Source organism: Staurois parvus, unplaced genomic scaffold, assembly GCF_062004578.1.
Source record: "Staurois parvus isolate SC_StPar_1 unplaced genomic scaffold, SC_StPar_1.0 ptg000394l, whole genome shotgun sequence".
NCBI classification, from domain to species: domain Eukaryota; kingdom Metazoa; phylum Chordata; class Amphibia; order Anura; family Ranidae; genus Staurois; species Staurois parvus.
In genome coordinates this window covers 7,921,005-7,940,512 of record NW_028318190.1, presented here as the reverse complement: position 1 = coordinate 7,940,512, position 19,508 = coordinate 7,921,005, and the positions used below count along the sequence as shown (strand labels likewise).

At 39.5% G+C, this 19,508-nt stretch overlaps 1 protein-coding gene across 6 annotated transcripts in view; it reads right to left on the bottom strand.

The window, feature by feature from the left end:
- Nucleotides 1-19,508, bottom strand: part of PUM1 (pumilio RNA binding family member 1) — a 93,895-nt gene that overhangs the window by 37,501 nt on the left and 36,886 nt on the right. For 4 of the 6 annotated variants that reach the window (XM_089686306.1, XM_089686303.1, XM_089686305.1 and 1 more), the window contains exons 3-8: nucleotides 13,674-13,742; nucleotides 6,616-6,724; nucleotides 5,247-5,494; nucleotides 4,651-4,817; nucleotides 829-1,099; nucleotides 653-746 (exon numbers count right to left, since the gene is read on the bottom strand). In XM_089686306.1, the coding sequence (XP_089542432.1) occupies nucleotides 653-746; nucleotides 829-1,099; nucleotides 4,651-4,817; nucleotides 5,247-5,494; nucleotides 6,616-6,724; nucleotides 13,674-13,742 (958 nt within the window). The remainder of the gene's footprint in view (nucleotides 1-652; nucleotides 747-828; nucleotides 1,100-4,650; nucleotides 4,818-5,246; nucleotides 5,495-6,615; nucleotides 6,725-13,673; nucleotides 13,743-19,508) is intronic. The other 2 variants (XM_089686307.1, XM_089686308.1) reach the window with 1 other exon arrangement.

The window sequence follows — 19,508 nt, the reverse complement described above, 5'->3', positions numbered from 1 at the left end:
TGTAGAAGGCTGTACAGAACTGACAGTTACAGATAAACAGGTACACCCCAAGTAGGAGGCTCAGTTTCATTTCTATACATCATCTGACGTCAGTCACTTCACAGGTTATATGCAAAGGTTTCAACTACTTTAAAGCTGGCCATACACTAGCAGAAATTTGTTTGAACTTTTGTCATTGTTTGGAAATGATAGTCGATTTGACCCCACTAATCATTAAAAAGCTTTTCAAAGGCAGAATGGAAAATTATTCTCCAATAAAGTTTTAGGTGCAAAATAAACCTGTTTAGGATGTCTGGATTTATTCAAGTAGCCTGTCTGAAATAAATTTTCAAGGCTTTCGAACAAAATCAGTTGACTGGCAAGATCATATGTTCTGACAAATGATTTTGCTGAATTTCTGTACAAACAAAATTCTAATTATGTTATGCCAGCAATTCAAAAAGCCTTGGCGAAACCACTACATGTCTTAATAATGATCTAGTCAAGACAGAGATGCAGCAGGGAAAAAGATGGAAAAGCCTTTGATGTCACCAACTGCTGTTTACTAGCTTGACATTTTCAACTTCCTAGTGAGCTACAGTCAACATAACTTTACCAAACATTTTATGAAAAACTAAAACCAGCATCTCCGAGAGACAACGTATTACCTTACCTATGTGCGGCTGGTGTGCTGCTGCTAATGCGTACTGTTGCTGCTGGGCTGCTGTTAGTTGCTGTACTGCAAGAGCATTCGGTCTCTGAAACAACTTTATGAAAAAAACAGTATTTAAAAAATATATATACAAATGAAGGAAAACAGCTGTACAATTTAAATCACACTACATGTACCTGCTGTTGAGAATTATAATCAAAGAGGCCAACTGTGGTAGCTCCTGAATCAACTGGAACTTGGTTGCCCTGATAGTCAAACTGTAGAGGTTCCATGCCAACATGCTCCATTGGATCCAGCTGGACACTTTGAGACTCCATGCCACCAAAGTCCTCTACTGGCTTTGCTCCATTGCTGTTGGTCAATTGAGCAAGTCCCTCAGCACCATTCTGACTTGGTCCAAGAAGATCCACCTCATTTGCAGAGTTCTGGCAGTTACCTGGAGTACGGCTGAAGGGAAAACACACACAGTTACTAAAATATAAAAACATATTTTTTTTTTTGGACAATACTTCAGTTAAAGTGAACCTATCATGATAGAAATAGGGAGGCTGCCATTAGCCAACTCCACTCTAACACCACAGCCTGCTCCAGTGTTACCCATAACACAGCATTTTACATACCTCATTTGCATTGCCAGAGCTTCCTCTGGCATTTCATCCCTTCCAACAAAATCTGTTCAGTGTTTGCCGTGTCCCCAAAAGCTTGAATGTACTCTATACATATGGCTCTAGTTGGGCCTATGTGGACAAACTGTAGTTGTGGCCAGCACAAAACAAATCTGGTCAGAATACATGTTCACATGTATTCTGACCAGATTTGTTTCGTGCTGGCCACAACTACAGTTTGTCCACATAGACCCAACTAAAGCCATATGTACAGAGTACATTCAAGCCTTTGGGGATACAGCAAACACTGAACAGATTTTGTTGGAAGGGATGTAAATGCCAAAGGAAACTCTGGCAATGAAATGAAGGTATGTAAAATGCTGTGTTATGGGTGAGGGGTTAACACAGTGTAGCTTAGAGAGCGGAAGGATGGGTTTATGTAAAGTCACACACAAATATCATTGTTTGACAAGTAAATATTTTATAGGAGTCTGGAAAACAAAACCCTGGTAAATTAAAGTGGAAATTCAAGCTCTCAATCAACTAATTTGAATACTTATGCTGCAAGCATTAGTAAATATAGTGGGTAAAATAAGTATTGAACACGTCACCATTTTTCACAGTAAATAGATTTCTAAAGGTGCTACTGACATTAAAATTTTTATCACGTCAGTAACAGCCCAAGCAAGCCACAAATCCAAAGAAACAAAACAAATAAGTTCAGAAATTAAGTTATGTGTAATAAAATGGAATGACACAGGGAAAAAGTATTGAACACACTAACTGAAATTTTTTCAATACATCGTACAAAATCCTTGGTTGGGAATGACAGCTTCAAGATGCCTCCTGTATAAAGTAACTAGTTGTATGTCTTCAAATCTTGAAGGTTCTGTGGGCCTCTATCTTTAGTTCTGTCATTAGATTTTCTAGTGGACTCAAGTCACGTGATTGGCTGGGACATTCTAGCAGCTATATTTTCTTTGAACCCAATTGAGAGTTTCCTTGGCTTTAGGATCATTGTGTTACTGAAATGTCCACCCTCGTTTCATCTTCATCATCCTGGTAGATGGCAGCAGAATTTTTTATCAAGAATGTCTTTGTACATTTTTCCATTTATCCTTCCTTTGATGACATGAAGTTTGCCAGTACCGTATGCTGAAAAACGGTCCCTCACCATGATGTTCCCACCTCCAAACTTCACTGTTGGTATGGTGTTTTTGGGGTGATGTGCAGTGCCATTTGACCTCCAAACATGGTGTGTATTATGGCATCCAAAGAGTTCAATTTTGGTGTCATCTGACCAGACTATATTCTCCCAGTATTTCACAGGCTTGTCTAAATGTTGTGCAGAAAACTTTAAACGAGCTTCAACATGCTTTTTCATCAGCAATGGAGTCTTGCGTCGTGAGCGTGCATACAATTGAGTGCATTAGTCATTGTTTTATTTGAAACAATTCTACCTAATTCCAGGGCTTTCTGAAGCTCTCCACAAGTGGTCCTTGGCTCTTGGACAACTCTTCTGAATTGTTTTCACTACTCTGTAAGAAATCTTGCAAGGAGCACCTGGCCGTGGCCGGTTTATGGTGAAATAATGTTCTTTCCACTTCCGGATTATGGTCCAAACAGTGCTCATTGGAACATTCAGAAGTTGAGAAATCCTTCTGTAATCAATGCCACCAGTATGTTTTGCAACAGTAAGGTTGCAAAGGTCTTGAGAGAGCTCTTTTCTTTTACCAATCATGAGATGTTTCTTGTGTGACACCTTTTTATAGGCCATCAGCTGAGATTGAACTGTTAATATTAATTTGCACTGACAAGGGCCAGGACTGCTTTCTAATTACTGATAGATTTCAGCTGGTGTCTTGGCCTTCCATGCCTTTTTGAACCACCCTTTCTTCGTGTGTTCAATATTTTTCCCTGTGTTATTCCATTTTATTACACAAACTTTCTGAACTTACCTGTTTTCTTTGTATGTATAGATTGCATGGGTTGTTACTGACATGTGGTAAAAATTTCATGTCAATAGCACCTTTAGAAATATATTTACTGAGAAACATGGTGACGTGTTCAATACTTATTTTACCTGCAGTATATAGGAAGGTATATTACATTTTTTTTGTTTACATTTCCTTTAGTTACTACCTGGCCTAAGCAAATGATGTCATAAATCCCAGGAGGAAAGGAGGAGTTTTCTCAGCTAATCATACCTTCCTGCCTGCATGCTTAAGCTAAGGGCAGATGGATTCCAGGAAGTAAATGCTACATAAATCATCTGTCCTTAAGGCCGGTACACACTGCCAGAATATCAGACAGTTCAAAAGAAACTGGCCAACATTCAGCCAGTGTGTGCAGCAGGTTCTCTGGCTTCTATCAAATGGGTATGCTGGAAAACCAGCACCTGATGGCGATCCGATCAGCGTTCGCATCCAATGGCTGATCAGTGTGTCCTGGCAGAGGGGGCACATTGATTGGTTTATTGAAAAAAAAAAAAAAAACAAACAAAAAAAAAAAATCTTAGTGGTGTGTACCCCATATTACTCATTTCCTGACCAGAAATGCTAGGGGGTATTTTTCAAAGTGGTATCTCAGCAAAATAAAACAGAGACCTGGATGGATAAGCAAATTTGCTTTGACCATTTAAAATTAATTAAATAGCGTATTTGCTTTGTGGTACTCAGATGCAGTGTAGTTCCTCTTTAAACATGGAATCAAATTGGCCACAATAGGCAAAACTCTGCCTTTGTTCCATTTTATTTTTTGTCTACGGTTTCCCATTGGAACCCAATGTTACCCAATTATTAATTCTAGTTAATAATAGAAAGTACAAACAAGCTATGCATGAAGGGACCTAGACAAGTGTCCAAATCCACCAAGATTTTTTCAGGTAATACAAGACTCAATATACATAACACTCAGCTGCCCCTTTACCCTTTATTTATAAATGCTCAACAACACAAAAAGCTAACTGAAGCTGCAACACAAAAAGCATTCTAACACTGTCAGAGGATGTACTGTTGAACAAACATTAGAACAGGGTTTCATGTGTTAACTACTCTGGGTTTCAAAATAGGATTGCAAAATTCTATGGGTGGAAAACCCCTTTAACACACACTTGAAAGTTATAAAAAGCAGTGTCAGCAGTGACATCACACATACAGCATGGATTACAGCACAATAAAAAATAAGTAACACTCAACATCTGCATACAGAAAGCAAGCTTTATACCACCAAAACTATAGGCGTTTTACTGGGAACATACATGAACTGTAACATTTTACATCTGATAAAATAAAGGCTCAAGATGTAGAACAAAAACAGCTTTTATCCTTTCATAAAAGTAAAAACCAAAGCATACATATATTTTGAAATGTAAAAAATACTTTAGGGTCATACCTGAAATCCTTTACATCACCATCAATCCCGTTCTGGACCGGAAGCCCATTAGCCTTATCCATATTGTCACCTTCCTCCTTCAGGTCTCCTAATTTATCCCCTTCATAGACACCTTTGCTTTTTTTATCCCCTTTGTCATTTTCTTCTCCTTCGGGATCACGAGGGCCCTTAAAGATCAAATGTGTTTTAAAACTGATTAAAACAACCACACAAGTGAAACCCAAATCTGTCTCTCAATTTATCTTAAGCTATACATTTCCTAGGCCTTCAATAGCTCTGAAGCTGACATTTGGGTGATCATTAACCTCGAGAACATTATTTCCTTTCCAATATGGCATCAGAAACCATAAATATGACATCCAGAAAAAAAAGGTACTGGAAAGACTGAAACTGGTCCTCCTATAAAATATAATTACTAAATTTTCAGTACTGGTATATTAGCAATAGTTCAGAAAAAATATAGTGTTTAAAATGGGAGCTCAGAAGATTTTAGGTTAACACAATATGGCTTTCACACAGTCAAATTCACAACCTAAAGGGCGCACTAACAATGTTAAAGACTGACTGTGCTTCCCTGCAGCCATTTTTGTTTTTACCTGCATTTTTCTATATCTTGGCAATCGAAGGGCTCCCCCCCTTGTTTGTATTAAGGGAGAGGCACTTACAAATCCTCCTTTTCTCAGGCAGTTTTCTCCAGGAGAGGAGCTGAGGACGTACTCCACCATGCTGACTCCCAAGCCTCCACTTTCAGAACGAGGGGAGAGCACAGAGTTAACTTCGCTGCCAACATGGAATCCTTGACCAGGCCTCCTCTGGACCATGATAGGCTGGGAGACTGAATGATCTAGGAAAAGGAAAGATGAACGCATTAGAAACATAAGATCATTAGACATTATTTAATCTGGTCCTCTTTAAAACAACCCAACTGTGGTGCTGTTTGGGCAATGGAGGACACATGAGGGAACTACACAAACAATCCTGACGTGCATATCTGAGGGAAAACAATAATGATCAGGCAAAGCTTTTTATTAACTGCTTAGGGATGCAGGAGGCGGATATTAGATCACCCAAAATAGTAGCATCAGGAGACTCATCTAGTCTCTATGGTTACATCAATTTAATCTCTTACAAAGGAAGGATGTTCGGCATAGACGTACATGACAGCTTCCTGCTGTCAAAGGTTGCCTGCCTGCACCCATCATGTCCTTACCAATCACCATCACTCGGCCCATTCACTTACATGGCAGGGAATACCTAGAAAAGTAAACAAGGGAGGGTGGAAAGAGGCTGTCTTCCAAAACAAGGTGCTTTGCCAGGAGGGGGGGGGGGGGGGTCCCAAAAGCTTTATATTTTGAATTGGGTTTGTGCTTAAAATCCATATCAGACTCAACTAGAGGGGAAAGCAGCCCCCTCTATCTGAATGAGTAAGGGAGTATATAGTACCTAAACGCAACGCGTAAATCAAAAGCCACATTTTTTGACAAACTAAACCCCAAAAAAGTCCCATGATGTACATCAACCACATCATCCAGGGATGTAGATCCAAGTCAATCACGAGGTCTAACACCCAATGAAAGGGTCTCCGGAAGCAGTCAGTAGTCGGCAAGTAGCTGTCAAAATGTATTGGCCCATTCCTGTCACAGTGTATGAAGGGTCTGGTTTAAAATTTCATGGGGCTACCTTTAAAAAGCATACTAAACCTATTTTTGTTTTAACATTCAACTCCCAGAATTCAGATTTGGCACCCAAACTGTAATAAATGTTTGCTGAACCCTGCTTGAATTGAACCCAGATATTGGGCTCTTCACTAACACTGAAAATGCAACAGGTTGTTTTTTAAAACTACCAAGTTACTACAACTCTGAACACAATAGCAGCCAACAATTTTTAAAATACTGGTGTCAGCACACTTCATGCACTAAGCAGCAAGACAATAATACAGCAACAGAATTATAATCAACTTACCAGATGCCCCCCATGCACTTTCTCTCCATTGATCCCCCAGAAAAATGCCTTTTGGTCCATCCTTGTTGGAGTCATCGCTCTCCCAGAATTTTTTGCCGGGCAACAGTTGCTTGGGGGACAAAGTTTTTATTTACTAGCACGAAAATGCAAGAATCGCTACTATTACACATATTAAAATATCTTCCACCCCCTTTTAACAAACACAATGTCTTCATAACAAGTTAACATCTTATTTTGAAATTCTGTTTTTTTGTTGCAAAGATGAGGTGATATTCCTGTACACTTACTTGGTTGATTCTAATTGATCGTTATTGGGCACTGAGCCTGTCTAGCAGAATACCTTACAACAATATTCTGAATGACTGACCTATAACAATTATGCAGATAAGACTTCCAATATTTAACAGTTTCCTATTCTGCACACTTTTTCCAATTTCTTAGAATGGACTAAAATACATCACCAATAGAAAAAACCACTCTAATGATTGGCATCCTTTAAGGGTGGTGTCAAAACGTAGAAAACTGCTGCCTCTTCAAGTCTCCACAAACAGAAAGCGAAGGAACCCAGAGGCCCACTCCACCTACTCACATGGAGGATACCAAGGACCTCAGGTCTATGTCACATGGCTAATCAGCTGCCTGGATCATAGACATCCCTTACTTGGGTTTGTTTACCGTCTATGCAAGGGTGCATCAGGGTGTTAGTAGCACAACCTTATAAATTTTAATCTAAAATTAACTTTGTTCTTAGATAAGCAAGGTTATAGGCCATTTTTTTCAAAAGTGTCAGTCCACCCATAAACAACTTATCATTTTTCAGAAAAAGATTTGAAAACTAGTTGTCATCTAACTAAAATGAAGGCTGTCCAAATGCTTTGCTTTGTGGCTTGCCTAACATAAATCATTCATTTCAGAAGGAAAGGTAGTCAAACTTGGCACATATGTGCTTTGAACTGAAGTGGAGTGGAGACGAGCAATCACTAGTTACTGTGCAGTGCTGGACATCAAGCAACTGTATTTTAGTTCAAAATTATAAATAACAACAAAAAAAAAAAAAATCAGGGAACGGCAGGAGGCCCTAAGAAGTTTGAGCAGATTAAATGTACCCTAAACTACAAATACAGATGCCCCTTAACAAAAATTGTAGTCTTTCATCAATAGACTAAACACACTTTTCATAGACATAGAATCATTCAAGATTTAATTCTGGCAAAGCTATGCTCTATGTAAGCCCAGATGTGTATCAGGCCACCCTTATGTTTTGAGAACACCCGCTGTTCAAAAGGTAAAAACTACACACCAGAGGTTGCTAACCCTGCTCAATGAAGACTCCAAAAGGAAGCACACATGCTTAAAAGCATAACAGAATTTACAGAAATCTAGTCAATCTCAGATTAAAAAAGGTAAATGGAGTTGACTCTCCTGGATATTCAGACCCCCTTCACTTTTTCAAAGTTGTTATTTTGCAGCCTGATACTACAGTTGTTTCACCAGTTGCAGACTCTGGGCGTGTTAGAAATGCCCAAAAAATTTTATCATTGTACACAGGGCGTGTGCAACACATCCAGGCCTTCTGCCCTGCTGCCAGGACCTCCTCTGTCCCAGTACTCAGCAATTCAGTTCAGATTCATCATAGGCAATGTGGAGTACAGAGAAAGTTCTGACAGTTGGAGCTGTAAAGGAAAAAAAAAAAAAGTAGTCTGGCAATGTTCATCAACAACATTGCTCAACTGAATACAGAAACATACAAAAGAAACAATGTTTCATTTTGTATCTGTTTATTCATCTGCAGATCAAAGGGATAAAATTCCATCTAAAGAGGAAGTCAGTTAAAGCAAACTGAAAGTAAAAACAAAAAAAAAATGTTCCTGTTTAACACCTAATTAACCCTTAGTTTACTTTAATCAGCCCTAATTAACGGCTTAGGGCTCTTTTACACAGGCGGTTTCAGTTTTTTTCAACAGTTCAGTTGTGGTTTTTTTTTTTTTTTTTTTCAAAAATTAGAGCTGAAAAAGACTGCACTTTTTACCTCAGTTTTCACATCTGTTTTTGAGCAGTTTGCGGTCTGTTTGCATCCATTTTTTCAGGAGTCATGGAAATTTCCAAAGACATTTTGCTCAAACCCAGCATGCATTAAAAACAAATATGCAAATTTGCAGAAAAATGGATGTTAGCGGATTGGATGCAAGTGGATATCGTCTGCTAGCATCTGTTTTGTTTTTGTTTTTTTACGGAAGAAAAATAGGGATTTCTTCCGGTCAAAAAAAATGGATGTTAATGGATGTGGACATTAAAAGATGTTCACCCGTTTTCATCCGCAAGTCCATAGAAATACATGGGTGTCCGTTTTTCATCCATAAACAGACAGATGAAACAAACAGACAAACGGAACACCCATTGGAAGAACCCTTATTTTCCTCCATTCAATTATTATTTTCCTGTGGATTTTCTGTTTATTTTATTAATACTTAAACTTTTTGTTTTTATTAATATTTCTTACACCCTCTACATATATTTACAAATTTTACATTTAAAAAAAAGGAGAAAAAAAAATGAAACACCCCCCCATACTTTTAATGTCATTTTTAAACAAGACAAATTACAGAATAAAATGTGCACTATTTGTGCGCACTAACAGTGCAGAACTAACACTTCTCAAAAAAAGAAAAGAAAAAAAAAAAAAAAAAAAAAAAGAAGGACTATTATGTTTTTAACTTAATGACAAAGTTAATCGCCGAATAAACAGGCCCTTAGCAGAAATGTAAAAAATGTTCTGGTCTATAAGGGGTGAACAGGTGTGAGCGGTGAAGTGGTTAAATTCATGTTTTTTCTTATTAATCTATACTTCGAACCCCATAATGAAAAAGTGAAAACAGAATTTTAGAAATGTCTGAATTTATTAAAAAGCAAAAACTGAAATCACCTGTAATTAAGTATTTAGACCCTTTACTCAGTACTTTGTTGAAGCACCTTTGGCAGTAATTACAGCCTTGCGTCTTTTTGGGTATGAAGCTTTGCGCACCTGGATTGGGGTATTTTCTGCAAATTCTCTCAAGCTCAGTCAGGCTGGATGGAAACTGTTGGTGGACAGCCATTTTCAGGTCTCTCCAGATGTTCAATAGGGTGCAGCCCAGTCAGGGCTCTGGCTCGGTCACTAGGACATTCACAGAGCTGTCCCCTAAGCTACCCCTGTGTTGTCTTGCCTGTGTGCTTAGGATTGTTGTCATGTTGTAAGGTGAACCTTTGGCTCAGTTGAAGGTTCTGTGTGCTGTAGAACAGGTTTTCATTAGAGATGAGCGAATCGAACCAGGCGAAGTGGAATTCGATTCGAATTTCAGGAAAAATTCGATTTGCGTCGAATCCGAATATTAGCCTACTTCGGGTGCGCGAATCGGATTTTTCCCGATCAGCCGGCAAAAGTGTCTCTGCAGAGAGCTCCGCTATTTCTGACAGTTCTCTGACAGTTCCTTCACATGTACAGCGGTTGAAACATTGTATCTATTTGTTTCCATTTAGGATACAGATGTTTTTATTCGGAAACAGATACAATGTTTCAACCGCTGTAAATGTGAAAGTCAGAGAACTGTCAGAAATAGAGGAACTCTGCAGATACACTTTTTGCCGGTTTGGAATTATTCTTATTTTCATCCTACTTCTTCTTCTTCTTCATCCTCAGAAGAAGAAGAAGAGGATGAGGATGAAGAAGAAGAAGAAGTAGGATGAAAAGAAGAAGAATTCCAAGCCGGCAAAAAGTGTATCTGCAGAGCTCCTCTAAGTGTATCTGCAGAATAGAGGAGCTCTGCAGATACACTTTTTGCCGGCTTGGAATTCTTCTTATTTTCATCCTACTTCTTCTTCTTCATCCTCATCCTCAGAAGAAGAAGAGGATGAAGAGGAAGAAGAAGAAGAAGAAGTAGGATGAAAATAAGAAGAATTCCAAGCCGGCAAAAAGTGTATCTGCAGAGCTCCTCTATTCTGCAGATACACTTAGAGGAGCTCTGCAGATACACTTTTTGCCGGCTTGGAATTCTTCTTATTTTCATCCTACTTCTTCTTCTTCTTCTTCATCCTCAGAAGAAGAAGAAGAGGATGAGGATGAGGATGAAGAAGAAGAAGAAGAAGTAGGATGAAAATAAGAAGAATTCCAAGCCGGCAAAAAGTGTATCTGCAGAGCTCCGCTATTTCTGACAGTTCTGTGACATTCCCTCCATACAGCGGTTGAAACATTGTATCTATTTGTTTCCATAAATGGATCCATTTATGGAAACAAATAGATACAATGTTTCAACCGCTGTATGGAGGGAATGTCACAGAACTGTCAGAAATAGGCTATTTCTGACAGTTCTGTGACATTCCCTCCATACAGCGGTTGAAACTCCTTCTCACCCTTCTCCTTCTCATCCTTCTCCTTCTCCTTCTTCTTATCCTTCTCCTCCTCATCCTTCTCCTCCTCATCCTTCTCCTTCTCCTTCTTATCCTTCTCCTCCTCATCCTTCTCCTTCTTCTCCTCATCCTTCTCCTTCTTCTCATCCTTCTTCTCCTTCTTCTCCTCATCCTTCTTCTTCTCATCCTTCTTCTTCTCATCCTTCTTCTCCTCATCCTTCTTCTCCTCATCCTTCTCCTCATCCTTCTTCTCCTCATCCTTCTCCTCATCCTTCTTCTCCTCATCCTTCTCCTCATCCTTCTCCTCATCCTTCTCCTCATCCTTCTCCTCATCCTTCTCCTCATCCTTCTCCTCATCCTTCTCCTCATCCTTCTCCTCATCCTTCTCCTTCTCCTCATCCTTCTCCTTCTCCTCATCCTTCTCCTCATCCTTCTCCTCATCCTTCTCCTCATCCTTCTCCTTCTCCTCATCCTTCTCCTTCTCCTCATCCTTCTCCTTCTCCTCATCCTTCTCCTTCTCCTCATCCTTCTCCTTCTCCTCATCCTTCTCCTTCTCCTCATCCTTCTCCTTCTCCTCATCCTTCTCCTTCTTCTCATCCTTCTCCTTCTTCTCATCCTTCTCCTTCTTCTCATCCTTCTCCTTCTTCTCATCCTTCTCCTTCTTCTCATCCTTCTCCTTCTTCTCATCCTTCTCCTTCTTCTCATCCTTCTCCTTCTTCTCATCCTTCTCCTTCTTCTCATCCTTCTCCTTCTTCTCATCCTTCTCCTTCTTCTCATCCTTCTCCATCTTCTCATCCTTCTCATCCTTCTCCTTCTTCTCATCCTTCTCCTTCTTCTCATCCTTCTCCTTCTTCTCATCCTTCTCCTTCTTCTCATCCTTCTCCTTCTTCTCATCCTTCTCCTTCTTCTCATCCTTCTCCTTCTTCTCATCCTTCTCCTTCTTCTCATCCTTCTCCTTCTTCTCATCCTTCTCCTTCTTCTCATCCTTCTCCTTCTTCTCATCCTTCTCCTTCTTCTCATCCTTCTCCTTCTTCTCATCCTTCTCCTTCTTCTCATCCTTCTCCTTCTTCTCATCCTTCTCCATCTTCTCATCCTTCTCCATCTTCTCATCCTTCTCCATCTTCTCATCCTTCTCCATCTTCTCATCCTTCTCCATCTTCTCATCCTTCTCCATCTTCTCATCCTTCTCCATCTTCTCATCCTTCTCCATCTTCTCATCCTTCTCCATCTTCTCATCCTTCTCCATCTTCTCATCCTTCTCCATCTTCTCATCCTTCTCCTTCTCATCCTTCTCCTTCTCCATCTTCTCATCCTTCTCCTTCTCCATCTTCTCATCCTTCTCCTTCTCCATCTTCTCATCCTTCTCCTTCTCCATCTTCTCATCCTTCTCCTTCTCCTTCTCATCCTTCTCCTTCTTCTCGTCCTTCTCCTTCTCCTTGTCCTTCCTCATCTCCAAGGGCATTTAAATTAAAGGTACAGTGTTCTGCACTAATTTAAAGGCTCTCTGAAGCCTAGAAACCCTTTTAATAAGTTAAATTCGTAGAGAATTAATTCGCATCGAATCGAATTTCTTCCTCAAATTCGGCGAATCAGCCGAATCGAATTTTTGAATAATTCGCTCATCTCTAGTTTTCATTGAAGATATCTTTGTACTTTGCTCAATTCAGCTTTCCCTCAACCTGACCAGGCTCCCAGTCCCTGCTACTGAAAACACCCCCACAGCATGATGCTGCCACCAACATGCTTCACTGTTGGTATGGTACTGGGCAGGTGTTAAGCGGTGCCTGGATTCCAACAAACTTAGCTTTTAGAATTGAGGCCAAACAGTTCAATGTCTAGGTTTCATTAAACTGGAAAATCTTGTTCCTTAGAGTCCTTCAGATGCTTTTTCGCAAACTTTAATGTGTTTTGCACTAAGGAGAGGCTTCCATCTAGCCACTCTGCCATAAAGCCCAGATCAATGGACGACTGCAGTAATGTTGTCCTTTTCGAACTTTGTCCCATCTTTTCATAAGATCTCTGGACCTCGGTCAGTGTCCCCTCTCTTACTAAGGCCCCTCTCCCCCTACTGCTCAGTTTGGCCAGGGACCAGCTCTTAGAAGTGTCCTAGTTGTGCCAAACGTCATCCATTTGAGAATTATGGAGACCACTATGCTCTTGGGAACCTTCAGTGCAAGTATTTTGCATCCTTCCCCAGATCTGTGCGTTGCAATAATCCTGTCTATGAGCTCATGGCTTACAGTACGATACAGTATGAATTGTCAGCTGTGCGGCGTGTGCCTTTCCAAATCAAGCCCAATCAATTTAATTTACCATAGGTAGACTCCAATCAAGGTGTAGAAACAATCAAGAGAAACGTGAGGCACCTGAGCTAAATTTTAAGTGCTGTTGAAAAGGGTCTGAATAATTATGCCAATGTAATATTTCAGTTGTTCGTTTTTCATATATTTGCAAACAATTCTAAAATACTGTTTTTATTATGGAGTACCAAGTGTAGATTGAGAAAAAAAATAATAAATGTAAATAACTGTAAAATCAGGCTGCAACATAACAAAATTGAAAAAAGTGAAGAGGGTCTAAATACCTTATGAATGTACTGTCATTTCCAGATGGTCAATTGATTGAACTGGATATTTGGAGTTGCTCATTGACAGTTTAAGTGTATGCATACTTACTTCTCCCATTGCTCTTCCTTCAAGTGCAAGAGCCTGAAAGTCATGATTTAATTCATCCATCGAACGCACCTATAAAAGACATAGAAATCCACTTTTGTTGAACCTGGTTTAACATTTGTAAGTATCTGCTATAAACTTTAAATGGACAGTCCGGGGTTTATTGGTTCCACCGGTGCAGTCACTACTGCTATAGGCAAAGAGCAGACCCAAAGCCTGGAGGAGGCAGCTACAGTCTTGGGGTCTTTGAACATGATCAAGCTCCCAAGCGCTACTCCTAAAAGGAATGGATATTACAGGGGTACTTTAAAGCCGATTTCCAGCTTTACTAACATTTTAAAATAGTTCATTTGGGCCAAGCTGGCCCAAACAAACTATTTTCTACATTAACAGGTGCTTCCTCTGATTGGATGAGAAGCAGAATAGGATATCACAATCTCCACCTCAGCCAAAAAAAGCTTTGTATTCAGAGAATGCAAAGTTACCTATGAATGGTTGACGGCTGCTCAACACGACCCAATTTTTTTCCAGGTACAGAACAAGATGTTCTTGTCCCACAACCGGAACACAAGGTTGTACACTGTCTGTAGCTGAGGACGCATAGTTTATACAGCGTACTCAGCGGATGAACCTGTTAAGTGTAGGAAAACAGAATACTTAAAGTGACAGTAAATAAGATCCCTTAGTAACATGTTACACCCATATTTAGGGTAGACCACGTTACTATGCAGCACCTCACCCCAGGAATCTTAAGCATGCCAGTAAGGGTGGCCACGTCAGGGTTCCACAGAACCATGCAAGGCAGAGTAGCCACCCAAAAGATATAAACACAGGAAAGGCCATTTTTAGAGGTAAGGCAGAATGCAAATGAGCGAAAAGCTTTAAAAGAACTGCAAACATCGTAAATGTGGATGTCTGGTGCATTTTCTTTTATACTTGAAGGGTTTAATACAGCTTTTAAAATGTTATTTCAGTTAGGATCACGCACAGGCAAGCTGAATCACTTGTGTTCTTCTGTCAAGTAATGAAGCCATCTGATCCTTTTCCTGCCACAATGTAGAGCGAACATGCAGACAGTTGGCTGTCACATGGAAGAGATCCAGTGGCTGCACAGCCGCCTGATCAGTTTCATGAACTCCCAGAAATGTGTCCGCTGTTGCCAGTAAAGGAGCAAATAGAGTGCAGTCTGCGCTCCATTCACTTCAGTCAGAGGTAGGTGAAACATCAGGGGTCAATTAGACCCCAAATATGTCATTAAACAGAACCTGGCATAGCAAAATGCTGTCACATAGGGGACTTTTGCCCCCCTAAGTGAAAAAATAAAGCTAACTGGAGGAAAAAAAAAAAAAAATTTAAAAGTGCACCATAGCACTTAAAATTCTCTCCCCCCCCCACCAAAAAACTGGGGGGAACTGATTGTCCTGCATGTTGCATATCACCGTGTACTCTGGAGTGAGAGCAATATTAATGATAGGACCACTATCCACGGTTAGCTCTAAATTGGTGACCTGTAGGGGTTTTTAAAGAAAATTTTGGGTACGGAAGTTTGTTGTCGTTTCACTGGCATGTGCAAATTTAGGGTTTGATATGTTTGGCATCGTCATCTTTTATATTTTATTTAAACAACTTGGTAATATATTTTGTGCTATAAAATTACCTTTTGCATTTACGGTTGACCTGTTGCCCGAAAAAGATTTAGAACATTTTATTCTCCAGGATCTCAGCTTTCAAAAAAAATATAGATTTGGTGGTTTTAACTAATCTTCAGGGCTAAATTATTTTTTTTAAATGTGTGCAAAAAACCCCACAAATGCCTCTGGCAGCAAAAAGGGTTAAAGGAAATCTGTGGTGACAGAAAAATGGAGGTGGAGGCTGTGGAAAATGTAGTAGTCTGGCTGCTGAAAATTCTAGTTTTCGGTTGACAATGTTGATCATTTGGCATCACTACTATGGGTCTCTAAACAAGTACTTGGATTAGGAGTTCTAACCTTACTTCACTTCAGAGTACTGATGCTAGAGCAGGCATAATGAAACTTAAAAATTATACAGTGGGCCAAGTTAAATTTATCTTCAAGGGGCTGTACTATGTATACAGAAGGCCACAATGTTTCAGAAAAAGTAGAGAACTTAGGTGATTTTATACCAATAATTGCAGCTTATATTTTATCTCAGAGGAAGGGGTCTGAAGTTTTCAGCTTCAAAATCATATAAGCAAAAATTATGCACAGGACTTCTCATTCATGCAATCCTTAAACCAGCAGAAATTAGCAAAGAAACAGTGAGAGGACCACAAGCCTGAGCTAGCTAGATCAGCATGACAGCCAGGAGACTAGCATTTTCACTAGGTGGTCAGAAAAGACAGAGAAAACATTGTCCCCAATATTTCTCTCTAGGTTTCCATAAAAGTTAAAATGATGGCAATGTGTTCTCAGAGGATGATTTACATATACTGTATATAACTGCATAGTTTTTTTTGTTTTTTTTTGTTTTTTAAGCCCAGTGTGCATAATAACCAAATGCTGGTATAGAATGCTTTTAATTTAGGAGAGTTTAGTATGTTTTCTGCCAGAAAGCTCCAATCAAGAACGCAAACCAGAAGGGTTTTTTTTTCTTGCCTCTAAACGTTGAGCTTAAAATATGCCTCGAGTCGGCCTAATGTGCATGGATACATAGGATAACTGTTTCTACAGGTAAAACAACTCCTGCAGAAGCAGCATTTTTAAACCAGTGTGCATGGAACCTTAGACATTTTCAAGATCCTGGCAGGTGGTGCCAAGAACTACGGTGGGAAATTCTTGCTTCTGATACCTATAAATATAAAATACTAAAAAGCGACTTAGGCCCCTTTTACAGGGGTGTTCCATTTTGTCATCAGTTCAGTCATGTTACCCTCCCCAAGAAAAAACGAATCAGTTCACATCAGTTTTTCATCAATTCAAGTCATGTTTTCCATCCGTTTACATCCGTTCTGCTTTCTTTTGTTTAACGGAAGGAAAATAGGGTTTTTCAGCCAGCTGGTTGAATGAAAAAACCTCAGATTCCTTCATCCACACAAAGGGATCTCCCCTTGCTGCAATACTGCATTCTGACAGTTGGACCCCCCCTCTCCCCCAACCCGTCAGTATACACGGATCACCCACTGGTTTTCGAGCAGTATCATTTAACATAAGCCGGTCTTCTGTTGAAGAAACAGGGCTAGTAGTACACACAGATCGAAATTCGGCCACTTCCTGATGAAATGGCCAAATTTCGATACCTGTACACCTAGCTTAAATTGTAACTAAAGGCTATTTTTTTTTTTGGTTTTGGATAGAGTGGAGATGGATTAGACATCCTGTAAGTTTTCATCGCTGTCTGTGCCCCTGTTAAGCAAATTCACCCTATTTGTCCTGTTTACCATTATCATTGAAAGTAAGACCCCGTTCATACTTGAACATTTTTCAGCTCGAAGCTCAACAAGTAAAATCCTATTATTTCCAATGGCCTCTGTTCACACTTGAGCGTTCTGTTGACTGTAGCATAACACTTGTTGCTGAAAAAAATGCCTATAATACTTGCAAAACAGCTTGAAAAAACACCTGAAAAACACTCAGCGTCATGTGAATGGAGCCTAAAAGAAAAGCCCAAATTTTGGGTTTTCTCCAGAAAAGTCAGAGGGGAAATCTTCAGATGAGCACTCTAGTTCTGGTATCCTGGGGGGTCCCAAGTAATTAAATTAATTTACAGGGATTTCCTCTCACTCCTAATCTGGCTATGGGACAGAAAGTGAAATCTCCACAATGGGGCACAGATGGCAAAATAAAACAAAAAAAAACAAAAAGGTTTTCTCTGGTTGTCATCATCAATGGAGGTGGCACCTAACAAAAAATTCCTGCTGGTTCCTGGATTGGACTGAGACTCCTGAATTTCATATTATTTGTCTGCATGTTTTTCCCAAAGCCTAGCCATTTGAAAGGTCACCTATTTCAGTATTAAAGTGGTTGTAAACCTCAGACATGAAATAAGAACAAAGCATATACCTCTATAGTGTGTACTTGTCCTAATCCAGAGCACCAAGTGCCATTTCTGTCTACTGCCTTGTTCCTCTGCCATCTGCATGAGTCACTTCTGACATGTTTTCCTGACAGTAAAGAGGTAAAAAGGTGATGGGGAGGGAGCTCCAGTACACACCCTGTGACTGACAGCCACAGCTCTGTTCTTTTGCAAAGGTGGTGTGTGCCCTTCCTCCAATCAGCCATCACTGAGATCTGCGGAGTAACTTCAGCTCCCCACCCCTTGCTTTCTGGAAGCACTGTGAACACATGTAGAGAAAAGAAGGCTGCAAATAAACAGGAACAACTTATGTAGAAGGATTTGTTTCATCTCTGTATCACCTGAGGCAAGTCACTTCACTGGGTATATGTAATCATTTACAACCACATTAAGAGATAAAGTACTTTGTGTCCACATACTGGCTCTGTGCACACCTGTGCATTTAATGTACTGTATTTCAGGTGCAGTGAAAGGGGGGGGGGCCTGCTAGCCACATCTTTGATGAGGTTTCACATACCCACATGTTATATAGCAAGCCATCACCTGCCTGTTAACACGAAAAGCATGTCCCACTCTCTGTCCAGGCATGCCGTGCCTTCTACCTGCTGTGAAAGGTAGGATCGAAAAGGAGGGTTGTGACTGGCAGGGGTGGAATATAAGGGAGGGGGCATTCATACAGTTAAGTCCATATATATTTGGACACAGGCACAATTTTAGAGTATTTACCAAAATATATTCAAGCTATAGTTATATAATGGATATGGGCTGAAAGTGCACACTCTTAGGTTTAATTTGAGGGTATGTACATCCAAATTGGAGGAAGGGTTTACAAATCACAGCTCTTAAGAGTATATAAAAAAAAAAAAAAAAAAAAAAAAAAAAAACTTTTCTTAAAATAAAAGTCCAAAATCTCAAAACACACCCCACTTTTATAAACAAATATTCAATAAACCAATGTTCAATAAAGTCTCTTTTTTTCTTCTTTTCCACAAAAAAATCCTTTTTCTCAACACTCGTACATTCTGATGCCCATATACCTCAAAAAGAAAAAACTTTACATAGTGTCATACCTTTTTAGAAATCAACACACGTGCTCTTAACAGTGCACCATGCACTACTTGTGAAAACACTCAAGCAGAAAAAAAAAAAAAAATAATATATATATATATTAACTCTCTATGTGAATATCAGCATATATTATTAATATAGGTATCCGTGTCACCACATCTATGACCAGTGAGACAAATACAAATCACATCCACTATGTGAATCTGTGACACTTATGACACTACAACTTAGTGACACCGCACTTGCAATAAGTGATCAAACACACATCCCCAACCAAAACCGTGATCTCCAACTCCTTGTGTAAGATGGATCCATCTTACACAAGGAGTTGGAGATCACGGTTTTGGTTGGGGATGTGTGTTTGATCACTTATTGCAAGTGCGGTGTCACTAAGTTGTAGTGTCATAAGTGTCACAGATTCACATAGTGGATGTGATTTGTATTTGTCTCACTGGTCATAGATGTGGTGACACGGATACCTATATTAATAATATATGCTGATATTCACATAGAGAGTTAATATATATATATATTATTATTTTTTTTTTTTCTGCTTGAGTGTTTTCACAAGTAGTGCATGGTGCACTGTTAAGAGCACGTGTGTTGATTTCTAAAAAGGTATGACACTATGTAAAGTTTTTTCTTTTTGAGGTATATGGGCATCAGAATGTACGAGTGTTGAGAAAAAGGATTTTTTCGTGGAAAAGAAGAAAAAAAAAGAGACTTTATTGAACATTG